Here is a 25,275-nt window from a genome sequence, read left to right as displayed (position 1 = left end):
AACAAGAGAATAAAACTTGAGAACGGATTTTAATTGTGTCTACAGTTGCTGGAAATCGGGGATATGAAACGTTTTTATTTATTAAGAAATTGCTTTCGTAAATGTAACGAATAGAGGTTACCTAAATATTGTATCAATAGGCATAGAACCCAAAAAAATTTTCATTCCATCACGCCTTCAATTGCTTATGTTGATACGTGAGATTGTAATCTCAGTTGCATTGGATTAACAACCATTTTTTTTCGTTCTGTACTTCAAATTGGTGTCGATGGTTACTAGGGTAGAAACGGCAGCAGGGCAATGTATGTATATTATATTGTAGATACATATTTCACTATCAATAAAAAACCCAAATTAATAAAAATGTTATTATTATACGAAGCAATTCTTCAATTGCGAATTGTACAAAGCTGTGTTAGTGTGTATTATGTAGATAATTTTACATGAAATGTATAGACAGAATTTATAAATTAACATAATTACGGGTAGTTTTCTCAGTCTGAACACATCTTTGACTATTTTTACTGCCAAGAAGTCATACGTGCCTGTGTGAAGAGTGGACACGGACAACTGAAATTTAGACCTCATGTCTCAAGGCATTCAAGGCAAAATGCAAGTAATGTAATATAATTAAAATGCATTCTTACATATTATTAAAAACTCAGCAAAAAATAAAAAAATATTCTAGCCGAAATGGCCACGAATCTTTGGATTTATGCACTGTTTCCAACGGAATTTTCGCCACTGCTTGCTCCAAAGATTTTTTAAGAGGTTCAATGTCGCTGTGACGTTTAGGGCAGGCCATGTCCTCTAAAACTGACCATAATTTGAAGTCTAAAGGGTTGAGGTCTGGGCTAGATGAGGGCCAGTCTTCAGCTTTTATAAAGTCCGGAGCGTTGGTTTTAAGCCAGACTTGGGTAGTTCGTGCATTGTGACCAGAGTCCTACTGGAAAGTCCACGTTGTATTTTTAAAAAGTGTATTACTGAAAGTCTTCACAACATGATCCAAGACTGTATCTTGATACGCTTTGGCTGAAGTTCTCAGTAATTTTTCACAAAATGTAGTTTTGTGACTCCTTCATAAGACACGTCCCACCAAATCATCACTGATGCAGGATGATGACCACGTTGTACCTTTCCGACCACTTGATCAGCTTCTTTAGAACTGTGAGCGTACATTTTATCATTTTGCTTATTGTTCCGTGCGGATCCGGCTAAGAATAGTTCCGCCCCCTTATCTTCCCAGGGGTGTCGTAAAAGGCGACAGGGGGATTTTAAGCGCAAACATCCAGCGACTTACCCGATTGGTAGCGGGCAATCTACCAACAAAAGCATTCCCAAGGAGGGTTGACGTCAGGCAGGCGGCCGGTCGTAAAACTTTGCCAAAACCTTGACGGCTGATAGAAGAGAATGGAAGAGAAAAATTAGCAGTGCCGACCCCACATAGTGGGATAAGGTGGAGAAAAAAAAAAAAAAAAAAAAAAAAAAAAAAAAAAAAAAAAAAAAAAAAAAAAAAAAAAAAGAAGAGCTTATTGTAGTGTTCTTCAATTGTGAACATTTTTTCATCGGTAAGGAGGATATTTCTGTGCCTTTCACCTAAGTATGGCGACAGAAGGCGTTTTGATCGATCCGCTCTCTTTAATTGTAAAGATTGATGTAGGGCATGTATATCGAAGATAAGCATCGAGCTTCAGGTCTTGTGAAATCTTCATTTCTCTCGATAAGATTTTTTGCTTCCTAATGGCCTTTGTAGTTCTAATAGCACGTGGCCGTCCCGATTTTTTCTGTTCTTCGACAGACGAAGTGTTGTTGTACTTGTTAGTATCTGGATAGTACAATATACGAATATACGGCTGATACCAAGCTTTTGAAGTGTCTGAAATATGACCGACGGCTCCATACCCACTTTGTGCAGGGCGATCACTGAAATTATTTTTCTTTAACACCGCATTCCAATTTGTAATTTGATAATGGACACGAAAAAATATGTGAAATGGCGCAAAATCGAAAGAAGTTTATACGGTAATATACGTGGTCCAAATTAAAAATAATGAAAAAGTAGAGAAAAAGAACAATTTTTATGTAACAGTATTTATGGCCGACTAGTTATAGTATATACGTAGTATATAGTCCATAGGGACTCCGATAACATTTTAACACCAGCTGGGTGGGTGGCTGGCAGCTTTGGTACTCAAATAAAGCCCAAAAAAATGCTACACTAGAATGAAATTATCTGTCTGGTTGCAGTGTTGACCGCGGTAACCCCCCTACCTCATCCGGGTTCTGACCTTGGAGGGGATCGGACGCTTGGGCGAACAGTTCAGGGGAGTCGTGTAGTGGGTGGGCCCTAAAATTCCTTGGGCCCGCGGTCTGCTCCCAACACCTTGCAGATCGTCGAGTTCCACATACCCCGCGCCCCCTAGGCGCGGGGACCTCGTAGGAGGTTCGGCCCCCCGCCTGAAAAAAATACGGATAAAATTATCTCTTAGTACCTTTAAGAGTAATGATAGTGTTTTGGTAATAAATATCAGCTTACTAGTTAATGATATGAATAAATTTTTAACAAATCAAATTAATTTAACATTAAACAATTCATACAGTAGAACAAATCTTCCAATGCGCTTGAAGGAGGCAGATTTCCCAAGATACTGGCTACCTTACCTCGTTGGACAGCATGGACATGTTTTAGTTATATTTTCATCCCACAAACCAACGCTTTCAATCACATTTTGGTATTTCGAAAATATCTGTACAAACAATAACCGAACTCGAGAGCTTAATTTTGTTGAATTATGAATTATCATTTTATTAATGTTAAAATAATATTACTATGAGAAATCGAGATCGATTCTGTATATTTTATGTGAAAATAAAACGTAATTGAAATTGAAAAATTGAAAACAAATTAAACTTTTCACGGAACTTTGTGTTCGAGACTCTTATATTTCTAGCGGTTCTACACTGTTTCATGTTGTTATTTTGCAATTCAATTTTCAACGTATGGAGCTCCCAGCACTGTAATGACTAACTTTAATTAACTTCAGAATTGATTTAAAATGCGTTTTAAATTTTTTGCTTAACATAGTTAGTTCTAGAGAAAAATGCACTGTTTTTTCATGGAAAAAATGAAACGTTACGATGTCATGTACGAGCGCAATTAGCCAGTCCCCGGTCGCGAATAATTCTATTACTCATATTCAGTTTTACGCTACGCATCTACGGATCCAGCAAATTTTGAGCCTACTCGTCGAGTGCAGAACAAAACCGACAAATGAACTTCCCACTGTGAAGCCTGCTATAGTGACATAACGCACTGACTTACTTGTGCAAATAATTTTGTATTTATCCCTTGTGACCGGTCAATTCGTTCTTTGTCGTCTATTTCATGTATGTCTTTTAAGAAGGCATTGAAAATAATCACCACTGCCAGTCACGGTCGTCCTCGTTCCATTTCTTTTCTTTTCTTTATTTTAGAATCACCTGTCAAGTCTCTGTATTAGAGATCGTATATCAGTATAATCTGATGAATAGCTTAGACTATTGTTTTTTTATTGTTTCTAATGGAAAATTGTCAAATATTCGCTGAATCGGTTGTATAACCAACGAAATGCTTGTTTTGCGAAAATTTATATCTTTAATTTAATATCTTTAAAATAAAGCAAGCCTGTTGTAGCCCTATCTGACTTTCTACGTGAACAATAAAACTGTAATTTCGACTGTTCTTCGAGGTGGATATCAATACAAGCAGCCTCCATATGATAATACTGTTACGATGGTAAGAGCAACGCCATCTGTCGTTGAATGGCGGAAGCGAATATCAAAGGAACTAGTAAAATCGAGAACACTCGAGAAGTACAACACCATCTATTGTCAGATAACGGACACGTATATCTAAGCTACTTGATGTCGTATCGACTATAAAAGCGTTGCAGAGATGACACGAAGGCAATTAGTAATCGGATCTACTCGAAGCGAAGCAGAAAAATATAATTGTGTTCGTTAAGTGTTTTAAGTTTAAGTTAAATAGAGTTTCAATCTGTACTTTGGTAGAATTTTTATTTATTCCGAACCCCAGTGCGTCATAATACAGTCTAACTATTAAGTATTTAATATTATGTAATTATAATTGTTGCAGAACTAGAATATAGCTACGAAGAGGAAGACACGAGCGACGTGGATCGCGAGCTGCGACCGGTGGCAAAACGCACCGCCAAGCACATTGCAGCCGGCGAAGAGCGTCCCCGCATCAACTCCAGTCAGCAGACAACACCGACCGAAGGTAAGTAGCCGTTCACAGTGTACTTAGTATGAGTTGTTAACGTTCTCGATAGAGTACAAGTTAGCCCAATATTGTATGCAGTTGGAACAGCGCCCCTAGCGGCAAACGTAGGCAAACGATCCCATTCCATACAAATGTGAGCTAACTTTTACGCTATCGAGAACGTTAAAAAACTCGCACTAAGCACACAGGTTACTTAATTGTAAGACGAAACAGGCACTGATCAGTTAGGGCAGAACTTGATGCTTACGACATAATTTAAAGCTAATTCTATGAAGATGATTATGATAAAAATTGTGATATAGATCATGGAGGTAAGTTTTTTCTAGAATACCAAAAATATTCCTAGAATCGCATTGCAGATGCATAGCTACAATCATTCCAGTACTATGGTAGGAAGGAGATGACTGAATCATTTGAAACGATTCCACAAACTTGTCCTGTACATTCGAGTGACGGGGCACCTAATATTTGCATTTACATTTCAAAGGAACGCGTGACTAACGATTTGTGTACAGATAAATTTGTCGTATGTAATGTTTGTCAAATAGGAACATAGCATACTGCGTAATCCTTTATATCTAACTAAGCGAACAAATAAAATAACTTTGTTTGTTCGTCCGGCCTAATTTTCAAAACAGCTGGACTGAATCTAGTTACTTAGACTTTCATAAGCAATTAGAGTATTTCTCACAAAATCAGCTGAGGACATCTGGGCGTAAACGGGTAATCCTAAATAGTTGTCCGTGGCAAAGGTTTATAGAAACCCGAGCACATCTAGTTGATTCAACGAGAATTCAAACTTTGGAGGCAATATTACTTAATTATCACTTTACATAAAGAGGCACTATGGAAGGTTTTGTTCAAAACGAGGACATTAAAGTTTGCATGAAGAATACATTTTTATTTAGAGGTACGAGTACAATGCCTCCCACCGATAAGTGACCGCCCAAAATAATATTAAAATACATATAAATTTATTGAGATAAAGCCCTAGGGGTTTTTTTTCCTGGGCCGGGGGTCGAACCTCCTACGAGGTCCCCGCTCCTAGGGAGTACGCGGGGTATGTGGGATTGGACGATCCGCAGATATTGGGAGCGGACCGCGGGCCCAAGACTAATGTTTAGGGCCCTACTTATTAAATGACTCATCCGAACTCTCGGTTATTTTGTGTATTTTCACAGTTTTTCGGGCGGTCACTTATCGGTAAAAGCAATTTTATATTCTTTCATATTTTAACGTAGCTGAAGCTACAAAATACCGGGATAATTTTGCTTAGATTATTCAAAGGTCCAAATTGAATTGGAAATTGGAGTACATCGACAATGTCGGACGATTTTAGGTAAATTTTCGGTTCGTTAGTTAGATTTATGACATGCCACGCTTTGACACTGTAAACATTTAGAATATTCCGCCTACAAACAGCTGCAGGTGCTCCTATGCATATTTGTTCGAAGTGACGATGCATGTACCGGCATTTTAGTGTTTGCATTCGTGTAGGCCTAAAGGATAAGACGTCCGGTGTATTCATGCCAAGCGACGCAATTTTGCCAGTTTTCAATTCCCCAAGGAGGTATCAATTGTTTTTAAAGAAATGCGTACTTGACATGTGTTCGCCTATGACATCCACCATTAATTAATAACACTGTGTACTGAAAATCAACTCGCAAAATTTTTACATTACATTTACGTTAAACATACGTTATATAAGTGGGAAGATCGGTACTTTTTGGTCAATTTCACACTGGCATACTAATTTTATTTTAAAATGAGAAAATATAAATGACAATCAGCAATTGACGTGACGATGTTGCGAATAGTTTTTTTTTCTTAAATAAAAGATTTTGTTATTAAACTTAAACTAAATGTCCACTAGATTTCGCCATTCCATCCAACATATATGTATAAATTGCTGCTGCTATGGCAGGTTATAAGTGTAAGAGTTCTTCTCAGTTTCTCGGGGTTTATTCAATTCAGTGGTACTACACAATTGAAAGAAGTAAAAAAAAGAGTGTGCATTAAAGCAACAATAGTAATTTATTTTTGTCTCTATCTTATCCTACTGCAATTTTTATTCTACCTTTCTTTCACTTATATATAAAACATTAATTCCGCAGCAGCCATAGACACATTAAAGTTCAACAATAAATCTACTAACGAATGAAATTCAATTTAAAATTTTCATTCGAATAAAAAATAAAAAAATATTTTTCCCGAGAGAGTTTTTAAATCATCTGCCCATCTACGTGTACATGCGAAAAATTAATACGAATAGTTTTCATCGGGCAGTGAGCGATGCGCTGTGTGAGGTTTAATCTGAGTTCGAATAACCCTCGAAAATTAGGTTTCGACATCCGAGTCCAAATACTTCCGTTTTTAATCTAAAGTTTTGACTAGTGCATTCCGAAACTTTTAGAATTGAAATTAACTTGATCACTCGATTCAATATCAAACTCTTTTAGTAATAAAATTGATATGTGTGTTTGCAAAAAAAAGTTATATATAAAATAAATTTATGTCGAAGGATGAAGCGCTATTTATTTAATCGACATTTCGCTTAATACGCGCGACATTTATCTTTTTTAATTAAAGGTGCGTTTTATTTGTTTATTAGCATCAATATTAGATTTGATGTTTTTAATTTAATTCAATTAAGCTTCAGAAGCTTCCTTAGAACTTTGAGCATAAATACGGTCATTTTGTTTGTTAAAATGTTGCTCAATTGTAAAAATATTCTCATCCGTAAACAATATTTTTCTATGACCTCCCTTTGCGGCCAGATCTTTTTCTGTCACAAACAGAAGAGGTCTCATTGCACCCATTAATAGCCCGGTACACAAACATTTTACTAATACCAAGCGTATGGAGAGTTTTAAAAATTGCATTTGGCTCCATACCTACTTTGTGTAATCCAATCACAAGCGATTCGGTTCTTTCTATCACCCCACTCCATTTTAATATCGCAAAATATTGCACAATGTATTGGCGCCAAAATGAAAAAACTCAATGAGCAATCATATAAAAATGACAGATTCCAAATTCAAATGTAATATTTTGTTTATTTTTAATTGTAACAGTATTTATGGCCAGACTAAATATCTACTACACATAATGGATATTCAAAACAATTAGATTTTAATGAAGTGATCGTTAACTAATATTTATTGTCACTCGAATAATAATCTAAATTAGTGCAGAAATAATTTGAATCGACACACTGTAGTCATACCAATTTTGTGGTTTGGGAAGATATAAGGGAAGATCTTCCACCGAGCGGGTGATATTGCTCGGTAGACCGACGGTCCGCATGTTGTTGTTCGGAACTTGTATATATGCGCTTTATCTTGAAAATGTCGTAAGCGAGATTCAGGCATCTGTCAATTATCTTGCGTTGTATGATGGCTACCCGCCACAGTGGTAAATTCCAAATTTGATCAGTCCCTAGTGAGGCGGGTCAGATTCAATTGGTGCTGCATGTGTCTGAATACTAGGTGATGTCAACTATACGTTTAATACAACAATTAATTGTATTTTCGGCGGGCCGCTTAAATTCAGAGCATCAGTTAATAGCTCTTCAATTTTATTGGGGTAATATTATTATAACGAAAAGACTTGGGTTAAAAATGAATTAATTTACTGATGACAGGGGATGTTATGTTTAGGTAGGTAGACGCCACCGAAGCCGTCAGGTATTCTGGAGTAAGAATATGACACCCAATATTTTATTATATTATAAAATTGAGGCTTCGATTTCATGTCTAAAAATCGGTATTGCCTCTGGAAACCACTGATTCCCAGGAGGGTCGTGCGCTCATTAGATACATCGATAAAAATAGTTTTAATCCCATTCATATATTATACGTATATTTTAGTGTGAGATGAATGTTACGTCATACGTCGTGATGTAAATCGTTTCTGGAGGAAACATACTAATCTCTCAGATACACTGAAACGAGTGATTGATGACGTACCCTATTTAAACCTTTTGCCTAGACACCCGTATTATACTAAAGAGGTAAATGTGTAGTATAAATCGGCCGTAGACAAAATTAACATTGAATTTATCGTTTAATCTCGGATTTATTATATTCATTTTTTTAGTTCCGTTGTTTTAAATATTTCATTATTGTTTTACTACCACAAGAACTATAAATGTAGCTTGTATTATTAGTACATACTATTGAGTGTTGAGTAAAAGTGTGACTATATCTATATTGAAATGTGAATATTAAAATACCTATTACTGATGTAGAATATGTGAATTCCTCTTATAATATTCAGGTAAATAGTGAACTCCAAAATATTTTTTCATATTTTTTTTTTCTAGAGAAAGCTTTTCTATAAATATTATAGTTCAAATTTACTCTGATTATTTAAGCACAATTCTGAAATTTACTTTTACAATACTAAACTCAGCAGTTCAATCTCAAGATTTTTAATTAGAAAATATTTCACACTGAACATTTACAGGAGTACACGCTTACATAATTATGTGAAAGTGTTACAAAATAAGTCGAGACTAAGATTCGACAAATTTTATTTCCAAACATTCACACACAATATTATTTTAATAACCTAAAAGTACATATTATTATCCGCAACACGCTCCGTCAGATTATAGAAACAGAGTTATCAGCAACATGCTTCTTCAAAAAATACAATACTTACTTTCAGCTACAAGAGTCGTCATCAGTAGCATATAGGTCCACGGCAGTGATTCTCAACCACTGTTCCGCGGCACTTTTGTGTGCCGCCAAATTTCAAAAGTGTGCCGCCAAATTTTGCGAATATATAATAATGTTAATATTATTAAATTATATCATTTTAAAAGAAAAATATTTTAAACATGAATATATATTTAAACCCACAAACAAAATGTATATTATATTTTAGTTTATTTCGTATATTAAAATTTTTTGATAAACTATTTATCCAGTGTGTTGTAGTAAGTAAATAATGTTTATCTTTTTTTTTGTGTGCCGCAACAAAAAAAAGGTTGAGAATCACTGGTCCACGCTAACAGCAATGCGCGCGTAGACGACAAATTATATCGTATCTTTAACAAACAATTATTAACTTCCTGAACCTCGAAAGGCAATTGCCGTATACATCAAGGTTTTCAGTAACGAACTAGATTATAACAAGGTTAGTGAGACGGAGAGCAGGTGAGTGCTTGCCTAAGTTGATTCTATTAAAACGGGCGCACAGCGGATGCACTCAATTAATGCAACAACTCACGCGTCTCTTTTAGAACTTTGATCGTACTGCTCCAGAAACATTCAAGCAAGTATTTTAGTCAGTGATTGTAGAGCAGGATGTATGAACACGGGTGGGTACCACTAAAATATCCTTTAGATTCGAAGAACGTAATGTACCACCGTCACGTCTATTTCGGGAATGAAGCAGTCACAAGTTTCGGCTTGTAGTAGCTATGAAAATAAACTGGACTTTTAAATGATTTTGGATAATTCTACATTATTTAGTTAAGACACTAGTTAGACAGTAACCAATCCCTGAATTGTCTGTACAAGATTTGTTTTCTTTGATCCTCTTATTTTTATTAAGTATTGACGTATATTGAACATTTGATATAAAAATAAACGAAAAATTTCGCCCGTGTTTTATGATTGTTTATCTAGTTTTTGGTTGAGTTTCGTTACAAGTCACTAAAAAAACAATTAATTAAGACAAGAAAATATTATTTAATATCTTAAAAAATATGAATAGGGCCAGATAAGGTCCTTTAAATTATATCGGTATTCGAAGTCTTAAACAGATAGAGTAGGAGATAGAAGAAAATATTGCCATTATAATTAGATTACTGGGCAATAATAGGTGTTATAAAAACCGGGCACACTATTGTCATTAAATTGATCAAGCCCGGGCAAAGAAGGCTACCCTGAGTCCTGATCTGTGCCCCGTAAGGGAGCACGAGGACCCGACGAGTCATTAAAATTCCCTTCTATCTTTTAAATACCATCTATCCTATCTTTCTTATTGGTAATTTACTGCTGAAGTAATACTCCTATTTCTGTTTTTTATTTTTATTTTTTATTGCTTAGATGGGTGGACGAGCTCACAGCCCACCTGGTGTTAAGTGGTTACTGGAGCCCATAGACATCGACCACATAAATGCCTCACCCACCTTGAGATATAAGTTCTAATGTCAACATTATTAAAACATATGTGGTTTTATAATCAGGTAAAGATATATATATCACCAACTTTCACATATAAAAAAAATGTCAACTCTATTTCTATTAATATTTTTTTAGTAAATTGTATCGATGAATATTCCACAAGTTGCGCTTTAAATAAATAAAAAGTTTCATTAACCACATTTAAACGTTGTGGTGTTAAATGGCGGTGAATTATCTCACCAATATTCAGTAAATTCCTTTATTAAGAGTAGTTAGTGACGTATATCCATTCAAACAATGAGCGTCCACATTTACAGAGTACAAAAGGATTCGGGAAACAATATTGTGGCTATTGTTCAGTGATATTTTGACAAGTTGTGCCTAATCATTCGTTTAACCACAAGAAATTACAGGCCTTAGCTCTATGTCGCATTAAATTATCATCATTAGTTCATTATATTATCATTAGTTCAAGACAAATAATTTAATAAGTGCGAATAGAAAAAGATTACTCCCACGTAATCTGTTTTAAAGAAAATATAAGTCTCTGTTAACTATCTCGTAAACGTCTAAGAGACTTTGAAACCGACATATAATTTTATGCGAATCAAATTTAATTAAACAAATGCTGTGAATTAATTTCTTAATATTTATACATTTCTTAAGCCGACGCTGCCAATAGTTTATAACTATTAATAGTTTTCGGCTTAGTTTCGTTAAAGGTAAAGGAAAAACAATTAATTAATGAAAGAAAATATTACTTAATATTTAAAAAAATATGAATAGGGCCAGATAAGATATTTTTGTATTAAAATATATCTGTATTCGAAGTCTTAAACAATTATAAAACAAGAGCGCAATTTTTCGTTTATTTTTATATTAAGTGTTCATTATACGTCAATACTTAAGACAAAAAAGGGAGTCAAAGAAAACAAATCTTGTACAGAAAATTCAGGGATTGGTTACTGTCTAACTATTGTCTTAATCTTAACTGAATAATGTTGAATTATCCAAAATCTTTTATAAACCAAGTCAAGAGAATACGGTTGTAGAAGTTAATCATCTTTGAGATTCAAAACGAACATACATGAAATCTCTTTCTTTTTTCGTAAATGCTTATATTTTTTAGTGAGACAAAATTACCGAAAAAAAAAATACCGCCAAAATAGTTACAAGTGGTTCTGAACAGTTCCATTACGAATGATGTGATTTTTGAGACTGGGATGTGATTTCGATTATGTATTTTTGTGAGCCCTTCCAGCATGGCTGCCGTAAATTTAGAGTACGTATAGTAAATGGGGATCACGTATTGGCAGCGACAGCCCGACTTTGTAGACCACTTACAAATGACACGACCTATTCATTTAGCTCAATTGTCTGCTGCATTTCAATGCGTAAAAAGTAATATTCATTTTAAACGCAGAAGAAATTCTGTAGAATGATTTATTAGAAGTTTTTATTGTTTACTAGCTGACCCGGCAGACTTCGTCGTGCCTCAATCGATAAATAAAATGTATAAAATAGACTTAAAATAAACAAAAGGAATCCGTTCGACGGGGGACACATCAACGGAAAAACAAAATTGTTATTTTTATTTAATTGCGAGCATTTTTATATTTATCTATTACTTTTTAAACCTTCTCTGGACTTCCAAAAATAATTCAAGACCAAATTAAGCCAAATCGGTCCAGCTGTTCTCTAGTTTTAGCGAGACTAACGAATAGTAATTCATTTTTGTATATATAGATAGATTTGTAGTAGAATTATAACCGTGCACCAATTTAAATTATTTTAATAAAACTAAAGAAGCTACAAATTGCTTATGCCTTTTTTTATTATTCTATTACATTCCGTGGTCAGTACAAATTACACAAACATTGTTTGTAAAACTAATCAGTCATATGTGACCACGAAAACTGTGAAGTCTTTGAAACAACTGAAATAATATAATTGCAATAAAGAACGCGAGATTAAATCGTAAAAGTACTTTTAATTGAGTGCACGATTCGCAAAAACCGAGGAAAATAGCATAATGTTCAGTAATTTAGAAAGGTTTCTTATGCAAATACTGTTTTAGTAAGCACAATTAGTAACTTCACTGACTACAAAGGACGCGACTTTATGTGATGAAGTTGCATCGTAAGCTGGAAGCGACCTTAGCTAAAAACGCTTTCGTTACAGTCGTTGCGTAATTGCATTGAAGTATCAGCTAAAGTTCGCAGGAATTATCGTGTCCGAATATGGATAGGAATTTTATGAGGATGTTTGTTTAAGAAATATACGGATAAATTAATACATATATTCACGAAATGTGATGAGACCTGGTGGTAAGACCTCTTGTGAGTCGGCACGGGTAGGTACCGCCACCCTGCCTATTTCTGTCGTGAAGCAGTAATGCGTTTCGGTTTGAAGGGTGCGGCAGCCGTTGTAACTATACTGAGACCTTAGAACTTATATCTCAAGGTAGACGGCGCATTTACGTTGTAGATGTCTATGGGCTCCAGTAACCACTTAACACCAGATGGGCTGTGAGCTAGTCCACACATATAAGCAATAAATAAAAAATTACAAGAAGCAAAAAGCATTTTTATTTATTTGAAAAACGCTCTTACTATTCGTAACAACCAAAAGACAATGAAATTGCGAACATCAAACACCGAATGCTAAAACGCTATGAGTAAAAAATAATACTCGGCTTTTGTTCGGAGGAGGAGCAATATTTTCAGTGCAGCGTTGAATGTGAGTAGTGTATTTGTACAAAAAAAGAGTCAAATTGATTTTGTGAAGCCCAACGACTGACTTTATTTTGGAAATAAGAACCGTTATATTTATGAGAAGTCTTAAAAAACCGAATAGAATTCTAGAATTTATTATATAATAAAATATCGTTTTTAAAAAGTGAATTCGTCACTTTTGAACATGTTTACGTATACTTAACTTTCACGATTTGCACAAGTTTAGGTACACTGTTAATGAAATATTTATTGGTTACGTCATTCTATTATGTTTACCCTAGGTTTTGATAATAAAGACAATTCAGTAAGATGCCACTTGATTTGACTAGCCGAGTAACGACAATTATTATAGATTTTTAGAAATCTTATGTTTGCATATAATACTTTGTCTAGTTATACGGAAGTGTTAGATCCTGTCAAGACTGTTTACCGACATTGATGTACTTATATTTCAACTAGATCTAGGTTTTCAACAGAAAAAACATCTTTACAATCTCGATGGCATTTATTCACATTGTTAGGTTTTACTTTTTTAAGCTATTGCATAGCTTTTATCGCGGGCTTTCAGCGCGGCGACCGAATCATGAAATTCCGTAACGAAAAAAACCTAACACCCCTCACTCCACCTACCTCGTGTTCAACACATTCACACGTTGCGCTTGTGTAGTGTTTGTGAATAAGCGCGTGGCGTGACGTTACACTGCATGCGCATCATGAAAAGTCTGCCCATCTCTCTCTCGCGCGGTCTAGCTTTTGAGTGTGAAGGGGACAGTTAATGTTTTGCTTTTATTAATGTTTAATATAGCGTGGCCTTTTTAATTATTGTTTTAATATTAAATTATCATTGTCTAATTATAATTGCATAAGTTGATAAAAAATGCTATGCAATAGCTTTACCGCGGCAGTTCCCGAGTGCCACACGTTTGTTTTTATTTTTCACTGCCTATTCGGCGGTAGCCTGCATAATGGCCTAATAGTCTTTTGGCTATTCCAACTTCTGGATACGGGAGACGGGTAGATAAGCTCACGGGCTTAATCTGAGGGAATTTGGTAACACCAGCCCTAGCAAGAGAGAGTACTTCGCAGAATCTAACACCGGCTCAGAATCGCGACCCACTGAAAAAAATCAGGCGAGAAACTCAGAGGATTGAGTTTTTCTTCAAATGTAATCATCGGCATACGTTTTGAAATATTTTTGGAATATCTATTTCGAAGTTAGTCGATTGTGGTTGGCATGGTCGATCGATTGGGCGCTATTTGCGGCCACTCTTAACTTGATATGCGTTTTCGTCTGCATGGTACTACCTAGTAATATTACGGCTATCAATAACTAGTTATTCTTGTGTTTCTTTTATTGCGTCTCTATCTATACTAATATTATAAAGAGGAAAGATTTGTTTGTTTGTATTGAATAGGCTCCGAAACTACTGAACCGATTTAAAAAATTATTTCACTGTTGGAAAGCTACGCTATCTCCAGGTGACATAGGCTATGTTTATTATATTTTTAAAAAAATTAGGGATCCTCACTGAAACTCCAATAATGTAACCCAATATGTAAAAAAATTACCTAAAATTCTTTACATCGCATACGCTACTTCCCAGGCGAAGCCGGGGCGGGCCGCTAGTTTATTAATAAAGCAAGAGACGTTCTGATAAAATTACGGATTCTAAAGTAATTTAATAATGTTTTTGGAACAAACGTCCGTAACGTAAGATTTTTACTAGTAATGCACACAGTGTACGACTTAACTTTGTAACGTACAAAAAATAACATATTTTTATTATATATTTTTTATAAATCATTGTGAATAAAATAAAGTTGATAACTTTGTAAAGTATTTTTTTAATTTTTATCATTTAAAAAATCATAATTAAAAATGTATACCCGAATAATTATTTTCTTTATACCTCGAAGAGAACTTAAAATTAATATTTTTATAATGAGGAACTTCGTTCCTATCCGGTGTCCCACGACACCTTTTTTTTTTAATTTTCAATTGTTGCTTTTCGACTGAATGTTTTTTTTTCATATTTATTAGAAAGGAATTAAAATCTATGAAAGCACAACTTTAAAAGCGTACCTCAGTGGTACGTACCTACGAGCGTTAATCTGCCCCGTACAAAGCGGACGTAGTGAAAGAGGGACTTAAGAGATTTGCATCCTGAACGTTGAATGGAAAGGCCTTTTAGATTTTGTGGTTTTTGTACGGTAGTCATGTGCGATAAGTTCACTAATAAAAATTGAAATCGATATGTGTGTTCACCTTAAAATTACATTAAGGGAAGTCCAAATTGGATGAGTATGAATTCGTATTTATTATTCGTCAAACTTATCCTAAAACTGTTTTTTATGACTCAACCACAGAATTTCATATTATTTAGTACTAGCGACCAGCCCTCGCTTCGCTTCGGAAACATTAAATTTTATTATTATATATACCCGCGATTATTGTCGTTCTGCATGTGACGCTGCGGGGCAAAGCTATTTTTAAAAAAGTAGCCTAAGTTACTCATTATATCATCAGCTACCTGTCAGTGAAAGGCCCGTCAAAATCGGTCCAGCCGTTCCAGAGATTAGCCGGAACAAACAGACAGACAAAAATTGTAAAAAGCGGTTATTTCAATATTACAAACAGACACTCCAATTTTATTTATATGTTTAAATAGATAAATAAAAAGAGAAAAATCGTTAAATCAATTTGATTAACAAAACACAAAATCTCAAGAGATAATTTGTTGACATTTCGATTGCCGAGACGTAAACCGAGTACCTATAAAGGTTAACAAAATTTAACAATGTTCCTTTAAGATGTAAGAGCTGAAAAGAACCGTATATTTAAAGCGTAATAATGCTGTAAGCGTTTACACATTGTAATTCGATATCAATAAGGAAGAAATTCAATATTGTACATTAATGTGGCATTGAATTTAAAAAATCCAATTAAATTTCGTAATACGTTATAAGAATCTTAGATGAAATTTTGTTTCGCTATTTATTAATCAAGAGAGGTTTTACCCGAATTGCCGCCTACGGCGTAGCAGACCAGTGCTACTAGCTTAGATTAACGGTAGATTTAACGGTAGGCAGCAGTTTAGCTATGCCCGTGATATTGCTGACGTCCATGGGCAACGGTAACTACTCACCATCAGCTGGGGTGTATGCTCGTCTGTCTACAGGGGCAACAAAAAAAAAGATTAGCACCGCCCAGTTCTCGTGTCATTCTTGATTAACACTGAAGACCGAAAACTTCACAACACGAGCACCGTCTCCCATTGTGAGACATGGTTAAAAGAACCTCGTTTTTAATTAAACCAACAAATAAATATTTAATTTGATTTGCGTAAATGTGTGAGCACGAACAAAACTCACTTCTTTTTTATGGTTCATATTATTGTGTTGGCCAAAGAGAATGCCACTACCAACTTGAGGCATGAATTTGAAGTATTAATAATATCGTATAATGTAATACATCTTGCCTTTCAGTCCGAAGCACGCGAATGCTCCGCGTCAGGAATCGGAAGGGTAACTGTAACTGTCCGTGCAGCCTTACAATATGTCCCAAAACAAGTACAGTTAGCCCTTCTGTTAACACGGTAGATTTATTCCTACAAAGTCCCGTGTTATATGTGAAGCATTGTTATATGAGACTAGAAGCCAGTGCGAAAAGGGGAGTAATTTTTCTGAATGAAACATCTCAACTATGCGCCTGCATGTTTTTTTTTTAATAAATAAGCGACCGAATTTCGATTATTCGGTGTCGGTGTTCATATTGCATAATGAAATTTAAAAAATATAATTTTAAACAAAAATCTCGATATCGCGTTATACATAAAAGGTTTCGGGGAATTTTTCTTTTCGGGTTAAGAGTGGAATCGTGTTGTAAAATACCTTACTGCAGGAGGTTTACCTGTAAACTTGTTGTTAGAAGTCTTGAAACAATTTAATAACTATCTTTAAATTAACTGTAACATTCTTTCTTCTCTGTCGTTCGCATTTTTGACAAAGTGATCGTGGTCATCATTTCGGGTAGTGGTGCATTATTTAAATTAATTATAATTAAATTTTCAAATTTCTCATTTAATTATTAATATGTATATTAAAGCTCATTCAAAGTCATTATGTACTATAATATTATATTAATAGTTAAACGAAATATATGAAATATAATTATAAAGCAATAAACTATTTTCCGAGCGGAATTAATAAATAAGGCGTTGAATGGTAAATTTAAAATGGGTATCGTCAAAGATCGTTTAAAACTAGTCGAATCGATTCCTTTTTATTGCAATATCGTTGAGGGTTTTTGTAGAAAGGATTTCCCGTCTCGTAGCACTTGTAGAAGTTCATTTCGAGTAAACATCGTTTTTTCTGCCACAATCGATGTCTTACCCCACGTAGCGAGGGTCGCTAGCGAATAAAAGCGCTTTTTGTTGGTGAAAAGGCAGCTTTACTGTTTTTAATAAAGCCAGCACACCGCTTAGGAGTCCTTTTGAATATGTTTCTGGATATTTCATATACTATGTGCGTATACACGTCACGACGCTCAGCAGTGATGTTGGTAAGGATTTGTGTAACGAGGATACGGCGCTGACTTTCCCACGCCAAGCACGCCGCTAACTTGTCCTCCGCGGCGTTCAATGTAGAGTGGTGGTAAGCAGCGACCATATTCGTCTCCAGGACCCAAGGCAGTATCCTGTTCAACCGCATGTCGCGTCTATGGAAAGGACGCGGTAATTTCGAATTGCCGCAGCTTTGCAACGCTCCTGGGAACTGGCCTCAAAGGATACTTCATTAAAGAGCCATTTACCTCATAAGGCCTAAACCTAAATTGCCAAGAATTGGCAGAATAATATAAATATATTATGTTTACAAAAAAAACATAATGAATATCAACTATTATCGGAATAGAACATGAATGCTTAGTTAATTAATTAAACATTTTTCTTCAACTACTTCTAGTGGATGGTTGATTTTACACCCACAATTTTTTATATATCGATCGCTCAAAATGCCATAGGTATACCTACTGCAATTCGCAGTTTACGGGACTTGATTTTTTACTCTTGTTAAGTTAATGCTATTTTAACTTGATTGAATATGAAAGCGAAACAATGGAATTGTTTTGTTCGTATTATTGCATTTACTGGTGGTAGGACCTCTTGTGAGTCCGCATGGGTAGGTACCACCGCCCCGCCTATTTCTGCCGTGAAGCAGTAATGCGTTTCGGTTTGAAGGGTGGGGCAGCCGTTGTAACTATACTGAGACCTTAGAACTTATATCTCAAGGTAGGGTGGCGCATTTACGTCGTAGATGTCTATGGGCTCTAGTAACTACTTAATATCAGGTGGGCTGTGAGCTTGTCCACCCATCTAAGCAATAAAAAAAAATCTATTTATTATGCTGGTCAGCAAGTCTATTATCATTTTGTGGTCAGGTATTCGCTGTAGTTCTGCGTGCTGTAACTGAACTTTCACGTCATGCATTAATGTCACGCAAAATCAAAATAGCAGCTTGTGTTAATTGTGTGTTATTTTGGTTAATAGACACGAAGAGTAACATACGGTTTGCGGTTTGGACATTATTACCTCGTGAACTTGAACGAACGTATTGCCACGGCTCCGCGTTCAAAGTACCGACATCGGTGTAGTCGTTTGAATAACGGATTATTCAAAAACAGAAGCAGAATAAAACACACGAAAACTTTCAGGAACTCCTATACGTTTGCTTGTTTTGTTTTTTACCCCCATGTAAACGGAAAAGTTCATAAAACAGTTACGGTACGTTTTGATGAAAAAAAAAAAGAAACACGTGTACTGTTTTTCTATTGAGTTTCGCGGTTTTGGAACGGTATAAGAATCATTAACATGCCAATAAAAGAACGTGGGATTATTTAAAGCCAAAAATTCCGTTTCGTTTTAATTCGAAATATTCGGCATCATTTAAGTAGGATTAGTGAGAATGAAAAAAACGTATGAAAATTTTTTGGAACGTAGCGTTAAGATGTGAGTGAGAGAAAACGGTAAGAAAGGGAACAGAGAATGATACGTAATGACAGAGAAAAGGAAGAGTGCCAAGACGATTGAATGAGCAAGGCGTAAAAAAGGTGTCAGATAATTTTTACTTATATCAAATAATACAGAAGACTTGAGAAAATAATACTAAAATTGCAAAAAATAAATATGTAGTCTAATTTTATGTGCCACGGTTCCAATTCTAGATAATATACTATGTGTGTATAAAAGTTGAAGTTAGTTAAACAAACTCGCACTCAGCAAAGGCTTCGAACATTTGCATAATAATATTATATATTTATTTGAATGACGAACACATATAAACATTATTTTTCAAAATGAAATCATTTATTTGTATTAGAGATTTAACGTTGAAAAAAACATGTTATTATCAATTGAAAGCAATTTCCCAAATTTCCTAATGTGCCCATGGAAATTTACTAACAGAATCAATGTTCATTCATTAAAGCTGATCGTCCATTATTAGATTAGATACAATTAAATTGTAACATCTTTCTCACTAATACATTTGAAGAATTAGGTCTCATTCTACAATTGTATGTAATAAATAAACATGCTCTGAGATTTTAGTATTCTTTTACTAACCTACTTTAATTGTTGGTCTTTATAAAGGTCAAGGCTTTCCTGAAAGACGCTGAGCTGTTAACTGCAGTCGCCGTTATAATAAAATATAATAATTCCGCATTGCGTCTTTTGAAGTAAATTTTCTAATTTTTCTAATGAAATACGTACTTAACAAATGCTCACGATTGACTTCCACGGTGAAGGAATGCCGTAATGCGTTTCGGTTTGAGGGGTGGAACAGCCGTTGTAACTATACTGAGACCTTAGAACTTATATCTCAAGGTGGGTGGCGCATTTACGTCGTAGATATCTATGGACTACAGTAACCACTTAACACCAGGTGGGCCGTGAGCTCGTCCAAACATCTAAGCTATAAAAAAAACTAAACACTTCCAATCACGACGTTTTATATATAACATTGTATCAATAGATACAGCTTTACATGCAAATCTGTTGGTACACAATATGCCGACTATGCACGTAACGTTATTATTTTGTAACGAGAGAAAAGTCTAAGCAGATACAAATAAAGCATTCGGCATTTTATCACGTTCGGGGTCTGAAACTGATATCATTGTTAATATCCCAAAGATAAACATTAAGATCGTACGTGACATTATTGCATAAACACAAAACTTGGTTATCGAATTTCCATGCACATTTGTTTTTTATCCGTTGATAATTATGCACAGGTGCATGTACATAAATGTAACTTAGGAATATCGTAATGGGATATGTGCGAGATCTCCACCACTTATATAAGTTTAAGCACGTTCCTGCTGTTCTCCGAAACTCATACGACACTCGTCTTCTTTTTTTTTTATTGCTTAGATGGTTGGACGAGCTCACAGCCCACCTGATGTTAAGTGGTTACTGGAGCCCATAGTCATCTGCAACGTAAATGCGCCACCCACCTTGAGATATAAGTTCTAAGGTCTCAGTATAGTTACAACGGCTACCCCACCCTTCAAACCGAAACGCATTACTGCTTCACGGCAGAAATAGGCAAGGCGGTGGTACCTACCCGTCCGGACTCACAAGAGGTCCTACCACCAGTACAAGAGGTCCTACCACCAGTACAAGAGGTCCTACCACCACTTATAGTCCGCTTATAGTCTCGAAAGACATTTACAATCAACGATTAATGTAATCTATATTATGTCATGACTTTAATTAATGACATGAATTACATTTATAACTATAAAATCGCGACAACGTACAAATCTGCGTAGCGTGAAAACCATTAAATATTTCCAGTATCGGCTCATTGAAAAATACATTGCATTTCAAATTTTTTTGTTAAGATCTACTAGAAAATTCATTAATAATTTACTCAGTGAATTCGTAATTTCGGCCGCTCTAGGGAATATTCCGTCTATGTGAGTGATTTTTTTTTGTTTCAAATGTTATTGTTGTTCATTTTACACGTACCTACATGAAAATGCATTGCCATAATAATGAACAAATAATTGGTCTCTCCTTCATATATAGTTTTAATGTATACATTTTAAAAAGTTAGTGCTCCTGATTTGCTTAAAATAATATATAATTTCAAAAATATATTATAATAGTCAAATATTTTTATGGAGAATAATTAAAATCTATACTAATATTATAAAGAGGAAAGATTTGTTTGTTTGTTTGTTTGTTTCGAATAGGCTCCGAAACTACTGGACCGATTTAAAAAAATCTTTTTCCATTAGAAGCCGACATTGTCCCTGATGAACATAGGCTACTTTTTTAATTTTTTTTTTATTTTTTTTTTGGTTTCATGTGTGTTTCCGAAGCGAAGCGAGGGCGGGTCGCTAGTAGTAAAATATACTGATTTATATGAAAGGAAGTAAAGTAAGGCAAGGAAGGAAGTAAAGTAAGGTAACTTCCTAATTTTATGCTCACTTAATAGCTTGGTTCAGCTCGTGCAACGTTCCAAAGTTATCGTCCAACTTTCTAACAACATAAGCTGTATCTACATGATGTGTTGAAATTTATAATTAATTATATAATAGTTTTAAAATACAAACACGTATCCAAACTTTAAGACCGCATGCAACATGGCCGCGGAATATATATACTGTTGTTGATAATTAATTTAGAAAGCCTCACAAATATTGTACTATATACCACGAACAAATTGTTATTTATTTTTTATATTCGACTAGCTTTTGCCCACGACTTCGTCCGCGTGGAATAGTTCACAAATAAATATGCAAAATTAAATGTATATACTTTTCAATATTTCTGAGGGATTTTCTTAATATTTGTTTCCGTAAGAACCTTGTGCAGAGTATTAGAAAACTACAAAAAAAAAAAAAAGCCAAATTGGTCAAGCCGTTTTCATGTTATGTCGTGACAACGGAAAACGGGTTTCATTTTTATATATATATAGATTAGTTAATTGCACAAATGTAGCCTTTTCGAAACACTAAACAATGGGATGACTGCATAATAACATACTTTCTACACTATTCGCTTAAAATTCAATTTTAATTTTCTCCATTAAAACTTTGATCGGTAAATCACTGGATAGATGATGATTTCATCCTCCAATGCTTAGGAATAAGATGTAGACACACCAGACAACTGCACTCGCAAATATAAAATTTATATCAATTATGGATTACGTCGAGGTAATGCCTCGTAAAAATTTAATAATAACACCTGAATAAGACTTAATATATCCGATACAATACAAAAGCGACAAAGATGAAAAAACAAAATGTGTGCAATTCACACGTGGTAGAAGTGAAACCTTCCAAAATTAAAATACAATTATCCTAAACGTCTTAAGTATATGTAAAATTTTGTCATTAGTAAATAATTGTAAGGTAGCGCCCTCTGTGAATTGATATTTTAATTTCACGTATAATCCTAAATTAAAATTCACTACAAGAGATTTCATACACACGTTAGTATTAAAAAATCTCACAGATGACGCTGTATTAAATAGTATGTATATTTCTGTCTCATTCTTTGCTGGCTTCATCCTACACATTTTTGTATTTGCGTCTCTTACCTGTCGTTTTTCCGTTGCATCCGGTTTGAAATCACAACGATTCTAAAGAAGTTTTCACTTCGAAAACAACAAACGTATTTTGTGTTTTCCGATACCAATTGCACCTTCCATGTTGTATAAATGAATACGAAACTCGCATTAGTGATTGGGAATGCATCCAATACGTCATATATTATACGTTCTGTCTCATCGATCATTACTATATGAGTATGTGTTTTTGTCATACTCATCGATCATCATTTATCACAACAGTTGACCAGGCAGGCTTATAATGTGTTAAATTTAAAATATATTATGTATACAAATTACAAATTATTTTTAAATTACACAAATTGTTATATGTATAAGTAAAATCGGAAGGTAGGAACAAATCCAAAACCCAAAACCTATTTTAATGAGAATACTTTGAAATAGACAGCTACCGACAAGACAAACAAACAGATCCTTCTCCCACAGGAATGACACAAAATATCTTAAGGTTCGAAGAGTTGAATAATCGATTGCGCAACCCCTCAGAATTAAAAATATTATATAATAATGTAAAAATATAAAAAATGTTACCTTTCTTTTTGTTCTTTCTCTATTTTCACAAAATTCAGCTATCTGTCCTTCTCGAGACTCCAAGTCAATTGCCAAATACGTAACTTTTGATACTGATAATTTTTTTATCTATTATTATACAAAAAAATACTTTAACTGGCGACAACACACAACAGTTCAATAAAATTTGTGAGAAGTACTGATGATATTAAGAAAAAAACATATAAAAAACATAATGCAATGTGCCTAATATTGAGTATTCATAAACAATATTGTAAGCTCAATGTTTTTTCTAGAAAGATTTCAAATATTGCGGTTCGTTTAAAAATTTTCTACGTCCCTAGCCGAATACGGACCAAATATATTGGCATCAAATGCAATATTAAAGGAGGTATTTCAAAATTGAATCAATTCGATGTATAGGGTTGTTCGGAAATTCATTTCGTTTTTTCCCGACAGAGGATTTAATTGTATTTTTTGGCATCCAATTTCACATTTAAGCCGTATAATTTTTATATGCTTTGAGAGCTGATATAGCAAGGCTTATGTGTGAAAAATTCCAATTAATTATACGCAGTACTTTTTGGTTGGTGCCGCATACCGATACGCAGCATTTTCGACATATCTTACTGTTTTATTACAGAAAGGATAAAAATGCTGTTCAAGTCAGAAATAAATTGACCGATGTGTATGGAGAAGGTGTGTTGACAGTGCCAAAACTGGTTCGCTAAATTTCGATCCGGCAATTTTGATGTCGAAGATGCACCACGTTCGGGAAGGCCGGTTGAAGCTGATAAAGACGCGATAAAGGCATTAGTTGATGCGAACTGGCGAATAACAACACGTTAGATCGGATTGAGTTTAAATTTATCAAATTCAACAATTTATGACCACTTGAAAGGCCTGGGATTATCCTCGAAGCTTGATGTACACCCATACATCATTTTCACAAAAAAAAAACGAAATTATGTTCCGAATAAATTTTGAAACTGTAAAAGAACAGTGTACTGTAACGATAACGGCACTCGGAAATGCTTGAAAATGCGAAGCGCACTCCACTTGTCGGTATTGCGATACAGGAGAGCGACGTAAACAACTCCTCCTTGTTATCTCATTCATAAATATCGATAATTTTTGCGAAGCGAAACGGAGTCTGTCAGTTTCTTCGTTCTTCATCAATACGGCATTTAAGATAAAATTTAACACGGTTGCAAAGAAATATACAACTGTGATGAAAGCTGTATCAAATCATAAAATAAGATATTACGTGTTTGTATTCTTGGAATTCATCTAACTCGACATAGGATGATTCCCTGCATCACGGTTTTTTGTTGTTCTTGAACAGACGATCTCCGTCCCTCCAGCTGATAAGTAGTAACCGAAACCTATAGACAAAAAACCGTGAATACCGTCATTCCAGCCCCGATTCAAGAGATTAAGCTTTCGATTATAATAATTGGTATCTTAATGTCAAAACCTGAGATCCTAACAGCTATATCTTTTTTTATTTTTTTTTATTGCTTAGATCAGTGGACGAGCTCACAGCCCACCTGGTGTTAAGTGGTTACTGGAGCCCATAGACATCCACAACATAAATGCGCCATCCACCTTGAGATATAAGTTCTAAGGTCTCACGTATAGTTACAACGGCAGAAATAGGCAGGGTGGTGGTACCTACACGCACGGACTCACAAGAGGTCCTACCACCAGTAATTACGCAAATTATAATTTTGCGGGTTTAATTTTTATTACACGATGTTATTCCTTCACCGTGGAAATCAATCTTGAACATTTGTTGAGTACGTATTTGATTAGAAAAATTGGTACCCGCCTGAGATTCGAACACCGGTGCATCGTTCAACACGAATGCACCGGACGTCTTATCCGTTAGGCCACGACGACTTCTCCTACAGATATCTCCTACAGAATCGGTAGTAGGCTATTGTGAAAACCTAGAAATCTATTATAC

General features: G+C 34.9%; 1 protein-coding gene across 9 annotated transcripts in view; it reads left to right on the top strand.

Annotated features, from left to right (window-relative positions):
• Positions 1-25,275, top strand: part of LOC114246912 (uncharacterized) — a 182,448-nt gene that overhangs the window by 65,380 nt on the left and 91,793 nt on the right. For all 9 annotated transcript variants that reach the window (XM_089730179.1, XM_089730140.1, XM_089730108.1 and 6 more), the window contains exon 2: positions 4,136-4,279. In XM_089730179.1, the coding sequence (XP_089586305.1) occupies positions 4,136-4,279 (144 nt within the window). The remainder of the gene's footprint in view (positions 1-4,135; positions 4,280-25,275) is intronic.

The sequence above is a fragment of the Bombyx mandarina genome, chromosome 01 (genome assembly GCF_030267445.1).
Source record: "Bombyx mandarina strain Sakado chromosome 01, ASM3026744v2".
NCBI classification, from domain to species: Eukaryota; Metazoa; Arthropoda; class Insecta; order Lepidoptera; family Bombycidae; genus Bombyx; species Bombyx mandarina.
The sequence above is the reverse complement of the archived record's forward strand: the minus strand, read 5'-3'. Positions and strand labels throughout refer to the sequence as shown.